At 43.1% G+C, this 25,449-nt stretch overlaps 1 protein-coding gene across 6 annotated transcripts in view; it reads right to left on the reverse strand.

The window, feature by feature from the left end:
• Window positions 1–25,449, reverse strand: part of PALLD (palladin, cytoskeletal associated protein) — a 378,549-nt gene that overhangs the window by 205,690 nt on the left and 147,410 nt on the right. For 3 of the 6 annotated variants that reach the window (XM_082468820.1, XM_082468827.1, XM_082468823.1), the window contains 4 exons: window positions 12,615–12,793; window positions 8,784–8,850; window positions 1,684–1,789; window positions 520–594 (listed from right to left, as the gene is read on the reverse strand). In XM_082468820.1, the coding sequence (XP_082324946.1) occupies window positions 520–594; window positions 1,684–1,789; window positions 8,784–8,850; window positions 12,615–12,793 (427 nt within the window). Of the gene's footprint in view, window positions 1–519; window positions 595–1,683; window positions 1,790–8,783; window positions 8,851–12,614; window positions 12,797–25,449 lie in introns of all 6 variants that reach the window. The other 3 variants (XM_082468819.1, XM_082468822.1, XM_082468821.1) reach the window with 1 other exon arrangement.

Genomic DNA, 25,449 nt, shown 5'->3' on the forward strand with positions numbered 1-25,449 from the left:
CCTGAAACTAACACAACATTGTAAATCAACTACACTCCAATTAAAAAAATAAAGTTTATAACTTTCTCAAAAAGGGGGGTAGGAAACAGAGAAGAAATACTACATGGGACCATTTCTGAGCTGAACAGTTGACCAATGAAATGCATGTCCTCAGCTTGGCAACACAAAACACCAACTTGGACAAACTGAAAATTAGTCAGTTTTTTAGAAAAATGTCTATAAAACTTGCCGGCTCTCCCAGTTCCCTACCCAGCATTTTGTGTTGTTTCTTGTACTGTTTCCCAGTCTATTCTGAGCTCTGTCAGGTCCAACGTGAGCAGAGCCACGTCTCTCAGACCCTTTACAGATTACGGTCACATAGCAGCTGCGCAACAAGTATCTATTCAGCCCAAAGGTAACCGTGATAAGAGCCGGCTCGTCCACTCGCTGTAATTTTTAAAGACTGCTCCACGAAGCCACAGGGGAATGGAACCTAAGGCCCAGAGCAGACCCACAGAATGAGACGCACGGATGCCAGACCTTGGTGAAAACAGGTGGGAAGCAGGCGGCTGCGGGTCCATCTGGCCGGCAGAGGCACGAGGTGGGGCTGGGAGCCTGAAAAGCAGAGGCACGTGGGTCAAACTCGGAACATACGAACCGCTGAAAAGATGGGCTCTATGACCTGGCATTATTGGGACGGCGCCCGAGAGGGACCCGCGTGGGTGACAGCACGGCCGCTGACAGGGCTTAGCACTCATTACATACTCATCAATACTTACATATCAAACACTAAAAGGAGTCCACTGCCTTAATCAGAACTATTTCTGTAAAGTCCACTCTGGGTTAGGGGTTTAAAGGAAATATCTACTATACATGCCATCGCTGAGTAACTTCTACTGGTTGGTTCTTTTCCAGTTTATGATCTCAGATGTGTTTTCTCCACTGGCTGTGTACCCTACACATCATAGAGTAAGTCACATACTAGAACTTCTAAAATACCCATGGGCGCCCGGTAGGCTGAGTGCACACTCATGTTCATTAGACACACTTAGGAGACAGGAATGAGTTCACATTTCAAGAGTGTTGGGTTTGAAGATACTCATCAGAGCACAAAGTATCATAGTTGATTTAGAAACATCTGGATTTTAATTTTTTACATTAAAAACACCTTCATGTTTTTTGTTTTGCAAAGTAAACTTACTACAATGACTTTCCAGTCGTTTGTACTGCTATTCTTTCTTGGATAAAGCAGTCTTACAATGAAATAAAAAAGCAGGATCAAACTGCATGGTGAAGGGAAGGAATCTGAATTTTTCTCTGTATTATCTGTTTAGCTCTTAGAGGATGGGAAAACTTTTGTCAGCAGGTGGACTTTTCTAGTCTTCTACTTTGTTTTAAAGGAGCTAATGAATTTGGCTACACAGAAGATGGCACATACAGGGAGAATCCAACAGTAATAGCTAAAACAGATGCCATTTTATCAGAGTATTGGCTGCTAGAAAGAGAAATTCCCAAAGGAAATGCAGATATTGATTAATCGGTGGCATGTCTTTGATTAGAGATTACTTTTAGTGCATTAAAAGGAAGAACTTTATTTATCATTTTCTTTTCTCCCAGTTGTGTGTCCACTTAGAAAATATTTCAAGGGAGTACTAGTTATATTCTTCAGTGAGTTTGACTCCTTGTGGGCTGTGGAACACTTACCTGTTGAACAGGGACAGACAGTGGCTGAATCACGGCTGTGGTCACCCCTGTCTTTGGAGATGATGATCCTATCGTCAAGGAAACAGAAGTTGTTTTCTTCTGAGCCCTGGAAGATAAGGGGCCAAGGGTTCAGTCAGAATTTTTTAAGCAGGAAGTATTCTTTGAAACAATTCCACAGAATAGCCCAGTTTCTTTATGTCTACTCAACCCGCTTCAACTGTAAGTGCTTCCGACATCGGGACCCATGACCTACAGTTAGAATAGCGGTGGTCAGTAGAGGCACAGATGGCCCTAGACATTAGTAAAATAAACACACAGAAAAAGGAAAAATAGCTCATGTAACTATGTATCTCAGCTCTTACCAGAGAGCTGAAAGTATTGAACTGGAAATCCTAAGAGAAAAGAAAATACTTGGAAAAACTTCAGTCTCCAACGCTAAGCAGATACGTGAAACGTGTAGGGTTGGGGGTTCTATATTTAATAAAGAGTTCTCGTTGTCTATTTTCAGTCTAGCAGCTGTTCTTTGTTCTGGCTTCTCAGTGTGTAAAGTCAAGAGTATCCTGGAATTTTTGTTTCGGTGCATAAAACTTAGACTTGTTTCCAGGCCCAATTTTGCTAAGTCACGGGCTGTGTAATCTCAAGCGACTCATGTCACTTCACTAAACCTGAGATGTTTGCCTGGATGCACAGGTGGCAGAGTATGTGATCTTATTAAGATCCCTTTAACATGAATATTCAGTGATTATTTGATGTTAAATGGCTATAATTGCTATGTATATACTAGCAAATGAATGAAATGTATTAGGACAATCTCGATGTTCATGGAGTCTTCTACAAAATTTTGGTAGATTTTACTTTTTTATTTTTTTAAAACATCTTTATTGGAGTATAGTTGCTTTACACTGGTGTGTTAGTTTCTGCTTTATAACAAAGTGAATCAGCTATACATATACATATATCCCCATAGCTCCTCCCTCTTGCGTCTCCCTCCCACCCTCCCTATCCCACCCCTCTAGGTGGTCACAAAGCTCGGAGCTGATTTCCCTGTGCTATGCGGCTGCTTCCCACTAGCTATCTATTTTACATTTGGTAGTGCATATATGTCCATGCCACTCTCTCACTTCGTCCCAGCTTAGCCTTCCCCCTCCCCGTGTCCTCAAGTCCATTCCCTATGTCTGCATCTTTAATCCTGTCCTGCCCCTAGGTTCTTCAGAACCTTTTTTTCTTTTTTTTAGATTCCATATATATGTGTTAGCATACGGTATTTATTTTTCTCTTTCTGACTTACTTCACTCTGCATGACAGTCTCTAGGTCCATCCACCTCACTACAAATAACTCAATTTTGTCCCTTTTTATGGCTGAGTAAAATTCCATTGTATATATGTGCCACATCTTCTTTATCCATTCATCTGTCACTTCCATGTCCTGGCTATTGTAAAGACAGCTGCAGTGAACACTGTGGTACACAACTCTTTGAATTATGGTTTTCTCAGGGTATATGCCCAGTAGTGGGATTGCTGGGTTGTATGGTAGTTCTATTTTTAGTTTTTTAAGGAACCTCCATACTGTTCTCCATAGTGGCTGTATCAATTTACATTCCTACCAACAGTGCAAGAGGATTCCCTTTTCTCCACACCCTCTCCAGCATTTATTGTTTGTAGATTTTTTGATGACAGCCATTCTGACTGGTGTGAGGTGATACCTCATTGTAGTTTTGATAAGCATGGCTCTAGTGATGTTGAGCATCCTTTCACGTGTTTGTTGGCAATCTGTATATCTTCTTTGGAGAAATGTCTATTTAGGTCTTCTGCCCATTTTTGGATTGGGTTGTTTGTTTTTTTGATATTGAGCTGTATGAGCTGCTTGTAAATTTTAGAGATTAATCCTTCGTCAGTTGCTTCATTTGCAAATATTTTCTCCCATTCTGAGGGTTGTCTTTTCATCTTGTTTATGGTTTCCTTTGCTGTGCAAAAGCTCTTAAGTTTCAATAGGTCCCATTTGTTTATTTTTGGTTTTATTTCCATTTCTCTAGGAGGTGGGTCAAAAAGGATCTTGCTGTGATTGATGTCATAGAGTGTTCTGCCTATGTTTTCCTCTAAGAGTTTGATAGTGTCTGGCCTTACATTTAGGTCTTGAATCCATTTTGAGTTTATTTTTGTGTATGGTGTTAGGGGAGTGTTCTAATTTCAGTCTTTTACATGTAGCTGTCCAGTTTTCCCAGCACCACTTATTGAAGAGACTGTCTTTTCTCCATTGTATACTCTTGCCTCCTTTACCAAAGATAAGATGACCATATGTGCACGGGTTTATCTCTGGGTTTTCTATCTTGTTCCATTGATCTATATTTCTGTTTCTGTGCCAGTACCATACTGTCTTGATTACTGTAGCTTTGTAGTAGAGTCTGAAGTCCAGGAGCCTGATTCCTCCAGCTCCGTTTTTCTTTCTCAAGATTGCTTTGGCTATTCGGGGTCTTTTGTGTTTCCATACAAATTGTGAAATTTTTTGTTCTAGTTCTGTGAAAAATGCCATTGGTAGTTTGACAGGGATTGTATTGAACCTGTGGACTGCTTTGGGTAGTATAGTCATTTTCACAATATTGATTCTTCCAATCCAAGAACATGGTATATCTCTCCATTTGTTGGTATCATCTTTAATTTCTTTTATCAGTGTCTTATAGTTTTCTGCATACAGGTCTTTTGTCTCCTTAGGTAGATTTATTCCTAGGTATTTTATTCTTTTTGTTTCAGTGGTAAATGGGAGTGTTTCCTTAATTGCTCTTTCAGATTTTTCATCATTAGTGTATAGGAATGCAAGAGATTTCTGTGCATTAATTTTGTATCCTGTTCCTTTATCAAATTCATTGATTAGCTCTAGTAGTTTTCTGGTAGCATCTTTAGGATTCTCTATGTATAGTATCATGTCATCTGCAAACAGTGACAGCTTTACTTCTTCTTTTCCAATTTGGATTCCTTTTATTTCTTTTTCTTCTCTGACTGCTGTGGCTAAAAATTCCAAAACTATATTGAATAATAGTGGTGAGAGTGGGCAACCTTGTCTTGTTCCTGATCTTAGAGGAAATGGTGTCAGTTTTTCACATTGAGAATGATGTTGGCTGTTGGTTTGTTATATATGGGCTTTATTATGTTGAGGTAAGTTCCCTCTATGCCTACTTTCTGGAGGGTTTTTATCATAAATGGGTGTTGAATTTTGTCAAAAGCTTTTTCTGCATCTATTGAGATGATCATATGGTTTTTCTCCTTCAATTTGTTAATATGGTGTATCACATTGATTGATTTGCATATATTGAAGAATCCTTGCATTCCTGGGATAAACCCCACCTGATCATGGTGTATGATCCTTTTAATGTGCTGTTGGATTGTTTGCTAGTATTCTGTTGAGGATTTTTGCATCTATGTTCATCAGTGCTATTGGCCTGTAGTTTTCTTTCTTTGTGACATCTTTGCCTGGGTTTGGTATCAGCGTGATGGTGGCCTCGTAGAATGAGTTGGAGAGTGTTCCTCTCTCTGCTATATTTTGGAAGAGTTTGAGAAGGATAGGTGTTAGCTCTTCTCTAAATGTTTGATAGAATTCTCCTGTGAGGCCATCTGGTCCTGGGCTTTTGTTTGTTGGAAGATTTTTAATCACAGTTTCAATTTCAGTGCTTTTGATTGGTCTGTTTAAATTTTCTATTTCTTCCTGGCTCAGTCTCTGAAGGTTGTGCTTTTCTAAGAATTTGCCCATTTCTTCCAGGTTGTCCATTTTATTGGCATAGAGATACTTGTAGTAATCTCTCATGATCCTTTGTATTTCTGCAGTGTCAGTTGTTACTCCTCCTTTTTCATTTCTAATTCTACTGATTTGAGTTTTCTCCCTTTTTTTCTTGAGTCTGGCTAATGGTTTATCAATTTTGTTTATCTTCTCAAAGAACAAGCTTTTAGTTTTATTGATCTTTGCTACTGTTTCCTTCATTTCTTTTTCATTTATTTCTGATCTGATCTTTATGATTTAGTTCCTTCTGCAAACTTTGGGGTTTTTTTTTGTTCTTCTTTCTCTAATTGCTTTAGGGGTAAGGTTAGGTTGTTTATTTGAGATATTTCTTGTATCTTGAGGTAGGATTGTATTGCTATAAACTTCCCTCTTAGAACTGATTTTGCTGCATCCCATAGGTTTTGGGTCATTGTGTTTTCATCATCATTTGTTTCTAGGTATTTTTTGATTTCCTCTTTGATTTCTTCAGTTATCTCTTGGTTATTTAGTAGTGTATTGCTTAGCCTCCATGTGTTTGTATTTTTTACAGATATTTTCCTGTAATTGATATCTGGTCTCATAGTGTTGTGGTCGGAAAAATACTTGATATGATTTCAATTTTCTTAAATTTACCAAGGCTTGACTTGTGACGCAAGATATGATCCTGAAGAATGTTCCATGAGCACTTGAGAAGAAAGTGTATTCTGGTTTTTATGGATGGAATGTCCTATAAATATCAATTAAGTCCATCTTGTTTAATGTATCATTTAAAGCTTGTGTTTCCTTATTTATTTTCATTTTGGATGATCTGTCCATCGGTTAAAGTGGGGTGTTAAAGTCCCCTACTATGATTGTGTTATTGTCGACTTCCCTTTTTAGGGCTGTTAGTATTTGCCTTATGTATTGAGGTGCTCCTATGTTGGGTGCATAAATATTTACAATTGTTGTATTGTCCTTCTTTGTCTCTTGTAATAGTCTTTATTTTAAAGTCTATTCTGTCTGATATGAGAATTGCTACTCCAGCTTTCTTTTGATTTCCATTTGCATGGAATATCTTTTTCCATCTCCTCACTTTCAGTCTGTATGTGTCCTTAGGTCTGCAGTGGGTATCTTGTAGACAGCATATATATGGGTCTTGTTTTTGTATCCATTCAGCCAGTTTATGTCTTTTGATTGGAGCATTTAACCCATTTACATTTAAGGTAATTATTGATATGTATGTTCCTATTACCATTTTCTTAATTGTTTTGGGTTTGTTTTTGTAGGTCTTTTCCTTCTCTTGTGTTTCCCACCCAGAGAACTTCCTTTAGCATTTGTTGTAAAGCTGGTTTGGTGGTGCTGAATTCTCTTAGCTTTTGGTTGTCTGTAAAGGTTTTAAATTCTCCGTCAAATCTGAATGAGATCCTTGCTGGGTAGAGTAATCTTGGTTGTAGGTTCTTCCCTTTCATCACTTTAAATATGTCTTGCCACTCTCTTCTGGCTTGCAGAGTTCTTGCTGAAAGATCAGCTGTTAATCTTATGGGGATTCCCTTGTATGTTATTTGTTGCTTTTCCCTTGCTGCTTTTAATATTTTTTCTTTGTATTTAATTTTTGATAGTTTGATTAATATGGTCTTGGTGTGTTTCTCCTTGGATTTATCCTGTATGGGACTCTCTGTGCTTCTTGGACTTGATTGACTATTTCCTTTCCCATATTAGGGAAGTTTTCAACTATAATCTCTTCAAATATTTTCTCAGTCCCTTTCTTTTTCTCTTCTTCTCCTGGGACCCCTATAATTCAAATGTTGCTGCATTTAACGTTGTTCCAGAGGTCTCTGAGACTGTCCTCAATTCTTTTCATTCTTTTTTCTTTATTCTGCTCTGCAGTAGTTATTTCCACTATTTTATCTTCCAGGTCACTTATCTGTTCTTCTGCCTCAGTTATTCTGCTATGGATTCCTTCCAGAGAATTTTTAATTTCATTTATTGTGCTGTTCATCATTGTTTGTTTGCTCTTTAGTTCTTCTAGGTCCTTGTTAAACACTTCTTGTATTTTCTCCATTCTATTTTCAAGAGTTTTGATCATCTTTACTATCATTACTCTGAATTTTTTTTCGGGTAGACTGCCTATTTCCTCTTCATTTGTTTGGTCTGGTGAGTTTTTTACCTTGCTCCTTCATCTGCTGCGTATTTCTCTGTCTTCTCATTTTCCTTAACTTACTGTGTTTGGGGTCTCCTTTTCGTAGGCTGCAGGTTCGTAGTTTCCGTTGTTTTTGGTGTCTGCCCCCAGTGGCTCAGGTTGGTTCAGTGGGTTGTGTAGGCTTCCTGGTGGAGGGGACTAGTGCCTGTGTTCTGGTGGATGAGGCTGGATCTTGTCTTTCTGGTGGGCAGGACTGCATCCGGTGGTGTGTTTTGGGGGTGTCTGTGACCTTATTATGATTTTAAGCAGCCTCTCTCCTAATGGGTGGGGTTGTGTTCCTGTCTTGCTAGTTGTCTGGCATAGGGTGTCCAGCACTGTAAATTGATGGTCATTGAGTGGAGCTGGGTCTTAGTGTTTAGACGGAGATCTGTGGGAGAGCTTTCGCCGTTCGCTATTACATGGAGCCGGGAGGTCTCTGGTGGACCGATGTCCTGAACTCGGCTCTCCCACCTCAGAGGCTCAGGCCTGACACAGGGTCGGGGCACCAAGACCCTGTCAGCCACACGGCAAAATTCACAGTTGCTTGGATTCCCAAATGCAGAATGAAGTCCTTTAAATCTGAGGGCCCAACCCAGACGCTAGCTCTCTGGTGGTGGATCCTGGACACTGGTATTCGTCATGCCTCCTCAGCTCTTCTGCAGCAGATGGCGGGCAGGACGAATGTGGTGGCCGTCTTTGCTCCCAGGGAGGATGGGAACAATTTTACTTTATTTTTGCAAAATAATTAAGATACTAACATTGTATGTCTTCATAGGAAAAACTAAATTTTGAGATTTTCATGACAAGATCTAACTAGAAATAGACTTTATCCAAATGGAAACCCATTTCTGGCCTATTTAGATGTGTTCTAATATGTATGGATAACTTGTTTGACATTTACGTTTTAGTAATGATTTAAGTAATTTTCTCTCAAAACAAGTGTTCCTTTCAGACATTTATAACCTGTTAGTTGTCATTGAAACTAACATGGTGGATGGTTACACTTTGGCACATCGATGATGAAATGCGGATTTCAAAGTTCAAATTCATAAGTTAAACACTGTGTTCCAGGTTCAAGCATTTGGTCCTTGATTGACATCAGCTGACCTCTTCAGAGCACAACACAAGTGGCATCACACAGCACAATTCTGTTGACAGTCTTTGCTTATAATTGATGGAACTGTAGGTACTTACTGTGGCATGGCTCCAGGTTTTGATTTGAACGCTAAACTTTCACTGTCAGAATCTGTTGAACTGGCACCTGAGTGGAAAAAAAAAAAAAAAAAAAGATGTAAGTAGTATCTATAATTGCTTCCAAGGGTAATGCTCTTCACTCAGACAATAATGTACAAAGTCTTATTTTGAAATAGAGAATGGTTCAGACCATTTTTACTCACACTGTTTTTTCAGATATCATTTAAAAAAAGAACTACCAAGAAAAGCTTTCTTCAAAGCAGTATGGGTTTAGTGTCATATTTATTATCAGTTTCATTTTTGTCCCTTTGGCCATCATAACCACACTTTTAAAATGGCTTATCAACTGTGAAATAAATGCATGTGTGTCTGTGTGTAAAACATCCATAGTTTTAAACTTCAACTCTTTCCCAGAAGATTACATGGTGTGGATTATCAATACCTTCATTTCTCATTAATTAGGAGATGCTTTCTGGCTCTGATATGGCTTCATTCTTGAATAGGAGGGCTTCTAGTTTTGGATCATGCGTTCCCAAATTCATCTGCTTCGTAATTGTGTTTAACCTATCGGTCACCTTGTTGGATTTTTAGGCCAAAACGCAAACTGTCCTTACATTTTAATGCTCATGTATTTTGTGACAAGAGATTTTAGGTAACACTTAAAATAACTGTGATGGTCAGAAGTACATTCTTTTTTTAGATTTATTTTTGGCTGCGTTGGGTCTTTGTTGCTGTGCACAGGCTTTCTCTAGTTGTAGTGAGCGGGGGCTACTCTTCGTTGTGGTGTGTGGGCTTCTCACCGCGGTGGCTTCTCTTGTTGTGGAGCACGGGCTCTAGGTGTGCGGGCTCAGTAGTTGTGGCTCACGGGCTTAGTTGCTCCACGGCATGTGGGATCCTCCCAGACCAGGGATTGAACCTGTGTCCCCTGCATTGGCAGGCGGATTCTTAACCACTGCGCCACCAGGGAAGCCCCTTAGTTACTGTTCTTAAACTGAAATTTCCTCGATATCATTCTAAAAGTTGCTGCACAAGGCAGTGAAATTTAGACAGTTTCCAACTAGTAGGTTGTTAAACTTTTAGGGAAGATTTTCTCGAGGTTTTTAAATCTATAGAAAGCTTCCTACCCTCCGGTACGCACCTCCACCCCCATACTGCACGCTGACTTAGCAATAGCAATGTGGTTTAGGGACAACAGAGATCCTCCTGAGTCTAATGTAGTGCTGCAGTAAGGAAGACATAAACACTTCTTCCTTTCAGTCATAAATAGGAGCCTAAGAATTTATGTGAAATTCTCTCCCATTTCATGTAATTGTTCTTAGGGATAAAAATACACCAAAATCAGGCTTTAAAAAAGTTATCACCCATATTTCACGGGGACGATGAGCTAGTTTCCTAACGTGCTTTCCAGGAGGCTTAGGAGGCTGATGCTTAGGGCTCTTCATTCCGGCTCTGCCCAGACCCCTCCTCTCCTCAGTTTCCTAACGCGCTTTCCAGGAGGCTTAGGAGGCTGATGCTTAAGGGCTCTTCATTCCGGCTCTGCCCAGACCCCTCCTCTCCACAGTTTCCTAACGCACTTTCCAGGAGGCTTAGGAGGCTGATGCTTAAGGGCTCTTCATTCCGGCTCTGCCCAGACCCTCCTCTCCTCAGCACACAGATCTGAAGCCAGACCCACAGCTGGCGGGCCGTCTAAGCCAGTGCAGGGTCCTCAGGTGCAAAAAGGGACACTGGGAACACCCGCCACCTCTGTGGAGCCCTGGGCGTGGACCACGCGTGGCAGGTAGAACCGGGGGTGCTTCTCCCACGTTAAGTAGCTCATGCAGAGACCCCAAAGGCAGGAGAGGACTACACTGCAGGGGCTTCTACGTGGCAGAGCTCAATTTAATGAAATAAAGTTAAAGACCGTGGCATGCATGTTTTGGGCCTCCGGAGTCAGATCCTGAAAGTGGTTTCCAAGGCAGAGAAATAGCTCCTCTTAGTCTATGAAAGTTAGTGTGTCTTATATACCTTGCAGTTAATCTTTTAGGTTCATTTGTATCCTTTAACACTTTAGATATCTGTTATATCACTTATAACATCACTTATTTTATATTCTTTTTTTAAAAATGTATCCATCTCTGCTGTTGGATTGGGAACTCCTTGATAGCAGGGCCCATCCCCATCATATCTGCACCCACGCTGTCTGGCACAGAGCAAGACCTTAATAAACGTGGCTGAATTGAGTTGGTAGACTAGTACGTAAAACTGACATGATTTAATGTCTGTAGTACAGAAGCAATCCACACTGAAGCACCCATTTCTAGCAATCTTGAAAGCAAATAAAGCATTTAATTTTAAGCAGCTCTAGTTGAACTTGGTTTCGGAAGACAAATCTGACCATCATCAGCAAATGGTTTTGTTTTGTTTTTTTTTAATGGAAGTTTAACTTTCCTCCTCTGTATTCTAAAATGCTTCAAGAAGTTTGCTCCACAGCCAGCCCATGACTGATACTCACTGCTCGCTTATTAAATGTTAAAAATCTTTTTGCCATTCTTTTCCTGTTCATTTAGCACTTTGAGATACATGTGACATAGCAAATAGGATATGGGCCCTGGAGCAAGACGGACTGGGTCCAAATCCTGGAGTGACTTTGGAAAGGCCCCTTTCACCTCCCCAGGCTCAGTTTACCCATGTGTAAAAGGGGACCCTGATAACACCTCACAGGTTCATGGTGAGGTTTAAATGACGCCTGCACGTGTGTGTACCTGTAAGTGCCATGTCGCATCACTTATTGTTAATACAGAAGGTTTGCTCTTATTAGCAGGACAAGGTCCCCGAAGGAGCTCACAGACGCTTTCAAAGACAATGCAGGGGACCCTTTTATTAAACGTAAAGGCACATAGTTTTAGTCGGCAGTAACAGTTACTTCTAAAACTAATTTTTTTTTTTTTTTTGGCCAGTTCTTACAAGGGCTATAAATAATGGTTCACATTTTGCTTTCTTCTACTTTAAAAAACAAAGAAATTTAGTGCTATTAAACAGTAAAAAAAATTTAGTAAAAAGATGAAGATTAAGGTAGTGGAGACCTCGAGGATTTCAATTTTCTTTCTGTGTTCCAACTACTATTTTTAAATGCAAGCAATTACAAGGCTACTCACCAATTTATGGCTTTAGGGACATAGAACACTAGTGTTTAAGCCACTTCCAACTTAAATGATTGATACTGATAAAAATGCAACAGTGATGTAAACTATATACTTTGATAGCAAGTTTTCTAATTCCCTATTGGCTGAGTTTTGTCAAAAATGAATTGTTAGAACAATAGAGATATTCTACTCTCTGCCCACCCCTCTTTAATGCAACATTGATTCTGGAAATTTTTTCACCTAGTGATTGCAAGTTCATGGTACACTTAGCAGAAATAGCAGCATCCTAACAAAAAAGGAAAAGTTCTAGAATTTAATAAAAATGAGAACATTTAAAAATATTCAACCACTTAATATCCCTGTGAATGATCTCCTAAGTCTTTCAGAGTTTAACTTTGGTTGATAGGTCTAGTATTTCTAGTATTTTAATATGTCCCCATTCTTTATCCACCAGAGAAACCAGAACTAAGTTGGACACTTAGTATTCTAAATAAATTCACGTAGCTGAAATGTTTTAAATGAAAAGGAACAAATGTTGACATCAGACATTGTCGACGTAGATGTACACCCAAGTGTCAGAGCCACTCGATTTATCTGTCCTGGAGGACAAATGAGGTTTGACTCACAACGTTGGAAAATCACGTTCACAAGAAGCAACGGGCCCCTGCCCACCCGGCACCCCACGCCTCCACCCCACATCCCTGGGTACCTTCAATGAACACCTCGGCGGATGTGGTGTCAGAGCCACCGGGGTTCGCGGCCAGGCAGGTGTAGCGCCCAGTGTCGTCCTCAAAGGCCTCGGCTATGACCAGCGTGTGCAGGTCGCCCCCGTCCCAGCGGATCTGGATGTCGGGACTGTCGTGCAGCTCGATTCCCTCACAGAACCATCTGCTGGCCAAACGGAAGTCGCAGGACAGGAGGGAGAGAAAGGAAAAGGGGACGTTTAAAATAATAAAGCAGAAGTGAAAGGCGAGATGCTGTGTAGCGAGATGCTTGTCTGATAAAAAAAAGACCTGTGTCCGTGTTACTGACCTTACTAAACGCTATTACATTTGAGACCATGAAACGCATGGCTAGACAATTCCCATGGGTTTTCTTTGTAAAGCACGTTGTACATTTCATCAACCTGGAAATAAGGGACATCATCATGGAAAGACCATTTCAGCTACAAAATGGAAGGAACACAAATTCCAAGTGTCTTACAAAAATGTTTTATCACCAGTGCCTCTCACGTCTACTACAATTTTATCTATTGTTCTTATGTAAAGAAAAATATGAAAGTAATATAAAACACTGTACTCAAAATACTTCATGTACAGTATCAAGGGAGACATTGTCATGTTATAGACCCTGGGCAGCAATGTTCCTGTTGACCTGGTCAGCTGGGCAGGAATGGAGTTAACGCCTTCCACAGTTCTGATATTCAGAGAACCTTCCAGCAGCGTGCCCGGCCCCCATGATGCGGGCAGGGGCAGCAGTGCTCTGTAATTCATTCTTGCTGGTCTCACCCCTTCCCATCGACCGGGCCCTTGGTGTGGGAGGCGGCAGGTGGCCAGACTGTTTTTATGCGGGTTCCCCCTCACACCCTTTCCTTTATTCCCTGAGCACCTCAAACTCTGAACAGGATTTTTACAAAAAAATACGAAGCTGCCCTAACCCTCCTCCCCATAAATGTGATTTAGTTTTAAAGAAATACGAAGGAACGTGCCACTGACAACTAAAAAGGTTGAAGTCTCTGGGATAGAACCGTTCATTTAGCTCTTAACCAGCACTGAGAGATTTTCCCTGAGTCTGATCCTCTATAAAATTCTTTGGACTTGGCATCCTTTTTATGCCAGTGAAAACTAACCTTTTCTGCATTTAGATAGCATAATATAGGCTTCTGTCTATATTTAGTCTGAAAGTAAAGTTAATAAAACAAGCCAGTTTGCTAATACTTAGCATATTAACTCCAGAAACTATATTAAAAAAATAAGTACGGGATATTTGGAAAAGGACAGACATGACTTCGGGAATTAAAAACCATATAAAAAAACCCCAGCCAACTGAGCATCTATGCAATGCAAGGCATATTGCTTTTGAGGCAGTTGAGAAGGGCAGTATTTCATGATTCTGAGTAGTCTGTGATTTCCTTTGTTTTCATAAAGTCCTGGAGAACATTCTAGCCAAGAACCATTTTCTAGTCCCTTCTTCTCTGCTCTTTCCACAATCACAGTCGAGACCCTGCCCCCCCCCGCCCGGACAACCGTCTATGGCTTCAGTGTTACTTGACCTGAAGTCTTTTAATTGATCTCTTCATCCCTGGCAAGCTATGGAGTCTTGATCCTGTGGCAGGTGAAAGCACTCGACACTCTTCCCTACATGAATCATTCCCTAAACTTTAGATCTTTATTGTCTGCTTTCCTATAACTTGGCCCGGATTTTCTTTTCCATCATGTTCCCATACGAATCCTGTTTCTGTCAAATATCTGCGTGGATTTCCCGTTTCCTATGCAGCCCTCATGTATGACCTGCTTCCTCTCTGCTCCCTGCAGTTCTCCCCTCGCCCTCTGTGCTCCTCCCGCCCTGGAGCTGCTCTCCTCACAAGCAAGCGAAAGGCGCCTTCAACAGATTCAGTTCTGCTGAGCGCACGCTTGCCGGGCATCTGCCACGTGGACGGCACCACGTCAGGTACTGGAGGCCACAGGAAGAGTCGAGCCTGGTGGACTCTGGAACCAGCCAGGGTCGAGGTGTCTGTACGTCACCTAGGGTGAGTTACCCTGCCATAAAACGGTAAGAACCAACGGTCAGAGGGAAAATGAAGCGTGAACAAACGCAATGAAGCTTTAAAAGAGAGGACGATTAATTGCCTTGGTTAGATGTGCTCCTCGGGACACCCCTGCCGGCCACCCCAGGGCTGTGACACCCTGACCTCAGGCAGTTACACAGCCTGCAGGCCACCGCCTGCTTTCCTGAGGCCCGTGAGCCAAGAAATGGTTTCCATGTTTTTAAAGGTTACGAAAAAAAATCATAAGAAGAGTATTTTGTGACACATGGAAATTATATAAAGGTCAGATTTCAGAGCCTATAAATAAAGTCTTGGGGGATCACAAGCGTGCCCCTGAACTAACACAGTGTCTGTGGCCACCTTCGCGCTGCAGCGACAGCTGGGCTGCTGGGACAGACTGCACGGCCCACAAACCCTGCAACAGTTATTATCTGGATTTTACAGGAGAAGTGTGGTCCTTGGACCAGGGGCATCAGCACCATTTAGGAGCTTGTTAGAAATGCAGAATCTCTGGAGGTCTCGCAGAAAACTAAAAATAGAACTACCGTATGATCCAGCAATCCCACTCCTAGACATACCCTGAGAAAACCATAATTCAAAAAGATACATGCACCCCTATGTTCACTGCAGCATTGTTTACAATAGCCAGGACATGGAAGCCACCTAAATGCCCATCAACAGAGGAATGGATAAAGAAGATGTGGCACATATATACAATGGAATATTACTCAGCCATAAAAAAGATTGAAATAATACCATGTGCAGTAACATGGAAGGACCTGGAGATGATCACAGTAAGTGAAGTAAGTCAGACACAGAAAGACAAATATCCTATGATATCACTTATATGTGGAATCTAAAATATGACACAAATGAACCTGTCTATGAAACAGAAACAGACTCACAGACATAGAGAACAGACTGGTGGTTGCCAAGGGGGAGGGGGTAGTGGAGGGATGGATTGGGAGTTTGGGATTAGCAGATATAAGCTTTTATATATAGAATGGATAAACAACAAGGTCCTACTGTATAGCACAGGGAACTATATTCAATATCCTATGATAAACCATAACGGAAAAGAATACTTTAAAACAAGAATATATATACATATATATATATATATATATATATATATATGTATATATATATGTTTGTATAACTGAATCACTTTGCTGTACAGCAGAAATTAACGCAACATTGTAAATCAACTGTACTTCAATAAAAAATTTAAAAATTTAAAAAATAAAAGAAACGCAGAATCTCGATCACCATCCCAAGCCCACTGAGTCGGTTCAGACCCCAGTGATTCACGTGCATGTGAAGGGGAAGAAGTTCCGGTCTGTCACGCGTGGACCACGCCAGCCTGCATCACGGGGCCTGCATCATCACTTCTTGAGCAGAGAAACCGTATTGTATGTGTTCTGTATCTGCAAAAATATGTTCTGTTTGTTTCTCTCTCCTCTACACTCAAAAAATCATAGCCTTATTCACTTGACAATTGATGCTATGTCACTTCCTATTCTCCGTGGTGTTTCTTTATATCATTACTTGAGGCCTAATGCATTTAGGCCTTACCTCCTCATCCAGGAAATGGACTCTTTTTCATTGATCCATAGTGTACTGCACGTAGTTGGTGCTTTAAAAATACTTACTACCTGCCACTTGTTACTTTAGAATATGCTGCCCAAGAAAAAAACAAATGGTGAAGGCTCTGTGGCCTAATAGATTTGGAAGATGCTACCTATTATACACATGTATGTGTATATATCGCTCCTTCATGTAATTAAGATTTTCTTATTAAAGGCCCTCAGAAGTCCTGCAGAAAACAAATTAGTTTAATATTGTTTAATCTAGCATTCATTCATCTTACTTGGCCATGCAACTCTTTCTCATTTTGCATCTCCTAACATCCCATGTGTATGCTGCACGATGCTTTTCTGGCACATTCATCCCATAGAGCCTGCAGTTTTTAAAAAATGAATTAAGACCAATTATAATCTGGGACTTCCCTGGTGGTCCAGTGGTTAGAACTCGGCGCTTTCACTGCCATGCCCCAGGTTCGACCCCCGGTCGGGGACCTAAGATCCCGCAAGCCGCATGGTACAGACCAAAAAGAAAAGACCGATTATAATCTGAGCAATCATGATAAGTGTAAGCCTGAAGAACATGATAAGCACAGTAAAGTACTTGAACTACACTGAACACTGGCGAAAAGGTTCAGGTACAAATGCACTCTGGCCACAGCCTAACACACCTATCTGGTCTTGGGGACGGTGCCTCGTGACACCAACATGGCACGTGGTGACGTGGGTGGTGCTTACAGACCCCAGGGAAGCCCTGGCTTTTGCTTTTTAAACACTCATGCTTTTTGTTCTCCAGCCCCATGGATGACATTTTTAAAGCATCTCAGGTTGTAGCATGTAGAAGAAATAGTGCAGACAAAAGACTAAATTTGTCCAAATCAGGCAGCAAGCCTAAGACTTAACGTGAGTCATTCTGTGGCTTTGACACCGTCAGGGAAAGTCAGAGGGTTACGGGCCCAGGACCTGCCACGGGACCAGTTCTACACTGTCGAGATGGGGGCTGTCAGGGTGTGGCCTGGGGGAGGGGAGAGGCTGCAGATATCGAGATGGGGGCCTCCCTGGGGCACCAGGCAGGGCCCATGGCTCCAGCCACTGTTCGGATAAACGTGTGTCTGGTTCATGGCTGGAGCCACAGCGGCCTCACAGGGATGTTCGGCAGAGACCGTAGGAAAGTCGTCTACCTTCCCGGTCCAGGCTCTTCATCTGAGGACAGGAGACCTCGCTATAAAGCTTCATAATTCTGAGGTTCTTGGTGAAATGAAAAGGTTGTATATTTAGTGAGTGCATGAAAAATATTTCAAGAAATGATGTAGGAAATTATTTGATGAAAGGTGTAAGTCATGAACAGCTTTGCTTCTTTGAAGGGTCCGAGGATATCGCGGTGTTTCTGAGGCCATGCACCCACGTCGGGTCCCTGAACGTATGGGTGGATTCAGCACCTTGTCATGACCCCCACTGAGTCCTTTGCCTTCTACGGAATGAGCTCTGCCCCTGCCTTCCTCTCCCACGAGGACAGAGGCTTCGGCGGGGCCCGGCCTCATGGCCGTGCTCACGCAGCTCCCCAGGGCTGTGAGCTCCAGCCCCGCGTCTTCACACGGCACCTACTTGCCAGGTCTTTAACCGTCTGTGTTTCTGACGCTTTGACGTCCTGGCCTGGCTGACCCTGGAGACATGGCCCCTCCCAGGGCTGCCGGTTCCTGGAGACGGTAAGTGACACCTTCCGGCTCCTTTCCAGTGAGACTCACCAACCCAGAGCCCATCCCCGCCTGCAGGCCCTCCCACTCGGGCCACTGTCCACCTGCTCCAACGCCCAGAGCCAGGCGGTGACAACCAGGACAGCCCCGAGTCCAGAGCTGATGGCCCCATTCAGAGCAGCCCCGGGGCCTCCCCCTGCCCCACCCAGCAACCCTTCCTGCAGGGACACAGTGAAGGCCCCCCTCCCCTTCCGCTCTGCCTCCTGACCCACCCTGGGGACCCCCTGTCCTCCCCCACCCCATGGCGCAGGGAGCTTCCTGCTCTGGGGCCTGTGAGTAATAAAAGCGTTTCAGAGGCATCTCCTCCTGATCTGTCAGCCTCACCACACCTGAATCATGACAACACCTGCTTTTTCATACACTGAACTCATCAGAGAAGAATAAGCTTACAAATGAAGACAGGCTGGAACAGATAAATCGTTTAAATAACACCTATGGTCGTTTCTGTCCTCAGGGGTGAGGATCTGGACTCAACTGCCTCTAAAGTAATATGCCTTGCATTCTGTAGATGCTCAGTTGGCTGGGGTTTTTTTTCATGTTTTTTTTAATTCCCAAAGTCGTATCTGGTCATTTCTGCCTGAAGATGCCCACAGAGGGAAGCTGATCTGCTCTCACCTACTCGAACTGAAGTGCATTTACAAGGCACAGCATGAAACTCAAAATCATCAACTCCACGCATATGTCAGAGGAGGAAACCAGTCTTCTCCACTCTTCTGTAGCTGATCAAAGACACATGGCCTTCTTATCTGACCTAAGAAATCCTGAAGGTTTGAAGTCTGGACACCACGAGGTAGCAGATGAGCTACAGTCACTTTATTTCATTAAATTTCTTAACATTTCCATCAGCTTCCTGGCAAAGGACTCAAAACACTTAGTATTCTTTAAAGAAGAGGTAAGAGTCAGGGCTGTTGATTCAGTTTTGACCTGCAATTTATCCTCCATTAAATTCTTATTGCTAGCGCGGCTTAAGACAAGCTACAACGTAAACACGCAAAATCAACGCAGCCCAGGTGTGGGGAAGGCACGGCACGGGTGTGACACTCTGCCACCCCCCCATCCCGAGGCAGACGTCATTAACAGATCAGAATGTCTTCAGCTAGTGGAACCGAGTGCCTCGGAGTGGCAGGCTACACAGCAACCGAAGCACAAGTCTGTAATGGAACACACTGCCATCCTCACCTTGGTCTCCTAGGAAACACATTTCACTTCCCTCCAGATCCTGAAAGCTGCTTCTAGTTATTACAAGGTGAGAGTGGAAAGAGACCTTGGTTGAGATGCAGCCGTGTGGAGACATGTCCTGTGCTAAGACAGAGCCTACTCGGGTAGAATTCCGCTGAAGGGCACGTGGACATGTTTTCATCCCATTTCTAATACCTGGAAGCCATTTATTTAGTGGCCAGGACACTGGACAAGCACAGTAGAAAATCAAATCCAGACATCTATGTACCCATCCTGTACCTCGGATAAATTTCAGCTTTCTGTCATACTTCTGTTACTATAAGATGGTAAAAACATATAGAAAATCAAATCCAGGCATCTATGTACCCATCCTGTACCTCGGATAAATTTCAGCTTTCTGTCATACTTCTGTTACTATAAGATGGTAAAAACATATAGAAAATCAAATCCAGACATCTATGTACCCATCCTGTACCTCGGATAAATTTCAGCTTTCTGTCATACTTCTGTTACTATAAGATGGTAAAAACATATAGAAAATCAAATCCAGACATCTATGTACCCATCCTGTACCTCGGATAAATTTCAGCTTTCTGTCATACTTCTGTTACTATAAGATGGTAAAAACATATAGAAAATCAAATCCAGACATCTATGTACCCATCCTGTACCTCGGATAAATTTCAGCTTTCTGTCATACTTCTGTTACTATAAGATGGTAAAAACATATAATACAATCTCACAGTTAGGATGAGGAGGTGATACAACGTTTGGGAACAGTGATAGTTCGTAAGGGCTTATTTGATTCAAATGAAGGGAAGGAGAACGAATACTTATTAAATGCCTATTATACGCTATGTGCTTTGCAAATATGGCCTCGTTTTACCTTCCAACAACCTTGTGAAGTAGTTGTCATTGTACTGAAGATACAGGCAGCTCCCATTTATCTACAGAACACGGACGATTAAATCCAGACAACCTGCACACTTCCTTTTCCTCAATACTTGTAGTTTCACCTTTCACGGAGCTTTTTACTATGGATAGAAACAGGCTGTAACACAGTTTCCTGCTTCTTCCTCTAATCTCTGTGGAGCCACTGAGCTGCTATGTAATTGCCACTCGACAGCAGCTGAGAAGCAAACCTTGCCCATCGGTGTGCCCGGTAAATCCCCAGTGAAAAGAATTAAGAGATGCTCGCGTCACAGCAAGCCAGTTGAGACCGGTTGTCAGATTCTGAGGCCACTAAATGGGGTATGAAAATAACCCTGCATTAGTTAGAAATAAAATGTAAACGGGTTAGGAGATGCAGTCTCATTCATTCATCCATTCACTCATCAAGCAATCATTTATTCATCCATCAAGGGGCTTACTGCACTTAAATTCCAACCCAGGGACTGACCAGGGTACAGATGGCAGATAAACCGGGTTTTTCATCTCATGAGACTAGTAGTAGGGAAAACGGAGAAGAAATCCCAATTATAGACATCAGGTCATCTAATGAAATTAGGTTTTCCTACCACATGGAAGCAGGTACTGCTTCAAAAATCTTTAAAGATTGGTTACAGCCTCCAGCTTACAGATTCAGCTTGTTACGGATAGAATACTTAGGTTGAAATCAATTTATTAGAGACAGGATAATGTTGATGGACTTCGTGAGTCTTGAATTTTTCCTTTTTATTCATAAAGGATTATAACACGTAGAAAAAAAAGGACTGTAGTATTTAAAGCTCTATAAGATGGCATATTTCTTTATATTATTCTGTGCTGGATTTTGAAATCAACAACCTTTTAATATACATATACATGTATATTGCTTTTTGTTGCCTGTCTTTTTTTCCTCAGGATTTTTTTCAAACATTCCAGCCTAAAACATGAGACAGTGCCAGAAATTCAAGGTTCCTATTATGGCACCAGCAGGATGTGGTAGGATTGAAATTCAAGAAGGTGTTTTACACAGAAAAGTTTCCTATTTAACTGTTCACTTTCTACATTTCAAGGTGAGGTTAAATGTAATGGCTGGCTCGGTCTGAGTCCGATGTTGGAGGAGAACGCCTGCATTCGACTGCAGGCCTGGGAACTCTTCAGTTGGGATGGAGAGGGGTCAGGAGAATAAGTAAAATCAGGGGCATTGCAGCTGCTTCTGAGCAAGCGGCTGTCTTTGGAGACCACCAGCGGTTTCCATTTTAGACAGTGTAAGACAATTTTAGAGTTTACAATGCGGCTTTCCTTGTTTCCTGCCCTTCTGACCCCTGGCACCTGGCAGCCAGGCTGAGAACTGCGTACTGGAGCTGGGATACACGTCTGGGCAAGCTCAGAACGCTCTGGTTTTCCAAGACAGGGGAAGAGTGTTGGTTTTTATGACAATAAATTCAACTGCTAAATGAGAGGAACTAACAAATCCACTGGCAAAGTAGAGTTTATACTTCCCAGCATGGGAGATGGATAGTTTATGTTAAAAAACCACATATAGCACCACTCGGCTTCCAAGCTGACGAGTAATATCTATTCTAGTACTTTCACTTAAAAGGAAATATATATTTTAGGACTCACAGCTTCTTTTGGTGTCCTTATTTTTCTGTACCACAACGATGTGTCATGGAAATTTTCTGCACCCTGTATTTTAAACATGTGGCTTTTAAAACGAACAAATCTGACTTAGAAAACTTACAAAGCTTCATCAGTGGAGCATGGCTAATATTCTCCAACGTTGCTAAGGAAAATGGTAAATCTCCGAAGTCAGTTAACTGAAACAAGGAGGCCTTATGAAATGAAAGCCTTTAAATACAGTTGAGTTTTCATTCTCTCCTATAAGGCAGTTTCCTTACGCTCATGGGGAAACCGAGTTACATTCAAAGCTTTCTGCTTTGCTTCTCCACTGATTCGTACTTCTCAGAAGTCATCTTCAGAGGGTGTCAGTGGTGATCGCACAAAGGCAAATCCAGCCCACAGCGGTCCCTTCTCCAAAGCGCAAGCAGCCACATGGCTTCACGCAAGCGTGTGCTTGGAGAAAAGGAAGAAACCGGCTTCTTTAATGCTAATATAACGGAAATAAAGGGTAGAGAAAACACCAGGGACAGGAGTGGTTCAGCAATGGTTCCGTTTTCCAGGTGCCCTTTCTCCCAAAGGAAGGGCAGCTTTCTGCCCTGAGCTGGAAAATCACCAACATGAAACTGGCAACCTCTGCCCAACATGAACCCCGCTCATGCCTACGCTCACAGGCAGGCCGTCTGCCAGTATCCCACTTCACGCATCCTCAATTAAGCACCAATTAATTTTTATGGAGCAGTTTTTGTCTTGTCACCAAAGATTTCTTAATTCTTTACATGTGTTCCCATGAACCACAAGACACACCATGTTTATTCTGTCGAGTGGATTTATAGGCAGACCAAAGTGAAGTTATTCCTTGGCTAAATCTACTACGGCTATAATTTCATGACCGCTTAGCTTGAGGGCCAACAGCTAAATCAGTGTGGACAACAGATGTACTTTAACCTTATGGTCCAAAAGAGACCAATAAATAGATTGATGTTTTGAAATTCAAAGCCCAGGAAATGATAAAATAGATTTTGAACTGAAACCAGACTCACGTCTAACAATTCAAATCTCTAATCATCACTTTATCTCCCAAGACAGGAAGATAAAAGATGCGGGGTGGCAGCGGGGGATCAAGTAGCCCAGATAAAATGAAACTTCAAAACTAATTTGACCTTGTTTTGTTCTGACCGTGAGAGGTCGCCTCACGTCTGGACACTGTGAGCAGGCAAATATTTCATCACTGTCCCTAACACACAACTGTACAAATAGGCAAGTGGAATTTACACCAAGTCCGTGTGCTGCCAGAAGCTGTTAAAAAAAACCTCAGGCTGCTTCTAATCGGTTCCACACTGAGAAGGTAGTTAGCGGATTAGGGCTGGGAGTCCGCAGTCTCGTTCTGGTTCTGCCTGGTTCCACAGACTAGCCCAGCTGAACAAGACCCAGTCCTTCTCTCTTTGGGGCTGAGCTTCCTTGTTTGTGAGGCATGAACTAGACCCGCGTTTCCTCCAATGTGTCCCTAGAAAGTAGTTCTGCAGCCAGTGGGCAGATACCGTTGAAAAAGGGTTCTGCGGCCTATAGGTTTATGGAACACCAGGGAAACAATGTTAAACATCTGTCTTTACTATAGAACTTTTTAGCACTGTGTGCCAATGTGCACTGAATTTCCAAGACAGAAAGATGGCAGGCATCACTCTCAATCCTACTGGACCACAGAACACGTGCCTTGAGGATGAGGTTGAAGACTTAGCGTGATGCGGACACACACCGGGTAGAATCATCACTCAGATCCCATCTAACCCTACGACAGTGACATCTGATACCTGCCTACCTTTTACGACTGCCTCTTCCAGTGCCCATGATGGCATCAGTGAGATGCCTCTTTTTCCACCAGCCCCAGAATGGGTTGAGTCCCTCTCTGGGCAGCCACTCCCAGTTGGCTAGACTTGGCACCTGAATCGAGACATATTTGCCATGCTGGATTTAACAGGCTATGTTTAAGTATCATTTTCTTAGGAGTCAATGTGAAATGCTGATTGCTAACCTCCCAACTATCCCTGACTATTAACTCTAAGGATTTTCTTTCCCCTTTTTTTCTGACAAGCTGCCATTTTGCCATGGCACATGAAGTTACTGGGTTCTCCCTGCCTTTGGAAAATGCTCAGGGTGACCATACAACATAATGTCCAAGCCAGGGCATTTCTGAGTGAAGTGACAGGAGCACACAGGGACTGTGGCCGGCAAAGCAGTGTAGACTTCACTGCCAGAGCAACGTGAAAGTGTGACTCGGGCTTTCGCGGCTATTTTGACTCTGTAAATGTGATTCATTCCCATGGGTGGACAAAAGCAAGTCTCACGGGACACGAGGGGAGACAGGTCCCCAGCCCTCCTGTCGCTCATTCACAAATTCCCAGGTTAAAGGGTAGGTTCATCCTCACCGATCATCTATGCAAGCACAAAACTCAGTCAGCTTGACCTGACAAGTCGCTTCAAAGCTACCTGCATGATGAAAACGTGCTGGATGTTTCCAAACCTTCCAAGCCTGGGAGCCTGGGGGAGATGGCTTCACCAGACAGCAGAGGTGCAATTTCAGCTACTTTGTTGCTGCAGGTACAGCATGTAATCATTAGCTATTGTTGTAGCTCGGGCTGCACTCCAAAGGGGATAAAGTGGGAGGTGGTTTATTAGAAACACAGTCTTCTGTGCTTCTGGAACTCGTCCATTCCATACAATGATTGCCTCGGAATTAGGAAATCCCAAAGGGACTGAAATGAAGGCAGGGACGGGGCAGCGGGCCCTCCTGCTTCCTCGACTCCACAGATGGTGGCAACACACACAGAACAGTTCTGTTCCGACTCCTGCAAAGCCCCAGAGTTCACTGTTTGCGTCTGACAAGCAACGACACTGAAGACGGCTTTCCCCTCGGCAGGCGAACATCCCTCCGCAAAGTCAAGGTCCAGGAGACCTCACCTCCCACTCTTCCCAGTGTGTGAGGTGGCCCCCGGTTTCCGGCCTTGATGGTGCTGAGGGGCAGAAGATGCAGGGGCACCCCCTGCTGGAAAAGCTGCACCTTTCAGGGTGGAAAGTGCTTCCTTCTCTGTCTCCCGTCTCAATCCCAGGGAGCTACAGCCGCGCGGGGAAAGAGAGGCAGCCCCGGGCAGGCGGCTCCTCAGCAGAGGCTGGGGGCTCAGGACCTCCCGTACCTTGAACCCCACTAGCCCAGCCTCCCGAGCCTCCGTGAGGCTGACGCGGTCGCTGAGGAACCACAGACACGTGGAAAGCAGAGCGAGCGTGTGTGAAGTTCATGTGCATGCCGGCCCGCTCAGGGACCCTGTGCACACATGGGGCTCCAAGGCAAGTTTCTCCCAGGGGACCCCCGGCAAAGCCACCCCATCCCAACGCTGTCCCTTGAGCCCACTCTGTGTGCCTTCCAGCCACGCGTGCAGACGCCAGCTTTCCAAGGAGACTATTCGATCACAGAGGGGTCAGGGGTGGAAGGGAGCTCACTGCTGGCAGGGGGTCTGCTCCCGTCAGCGGCAACTAGACACGGGGTGCCTTCCACACGTGCAGTACACACAGCCACACACACACAACCACACACATACACACAACCACACACACAACCACACACACACACTTCACCACACACAACCACACACACACACACAAACCACACACAACCACACACACATACAGCCACAACCACACACAAACACACACACACAAACC

This window comes from Balaenoptera physalus, assembly GCF_965194825.1.
Source record: "Balaenoptera physalus genome assembly, chromosome: 7".
Classification (NCBI taxonomy): Eukaryota; Metazoa; Chordata; class Mammalia; order Artiodactyla; family Balaenopteridae; genus Balaenoptera; species Balaenoptera physalus.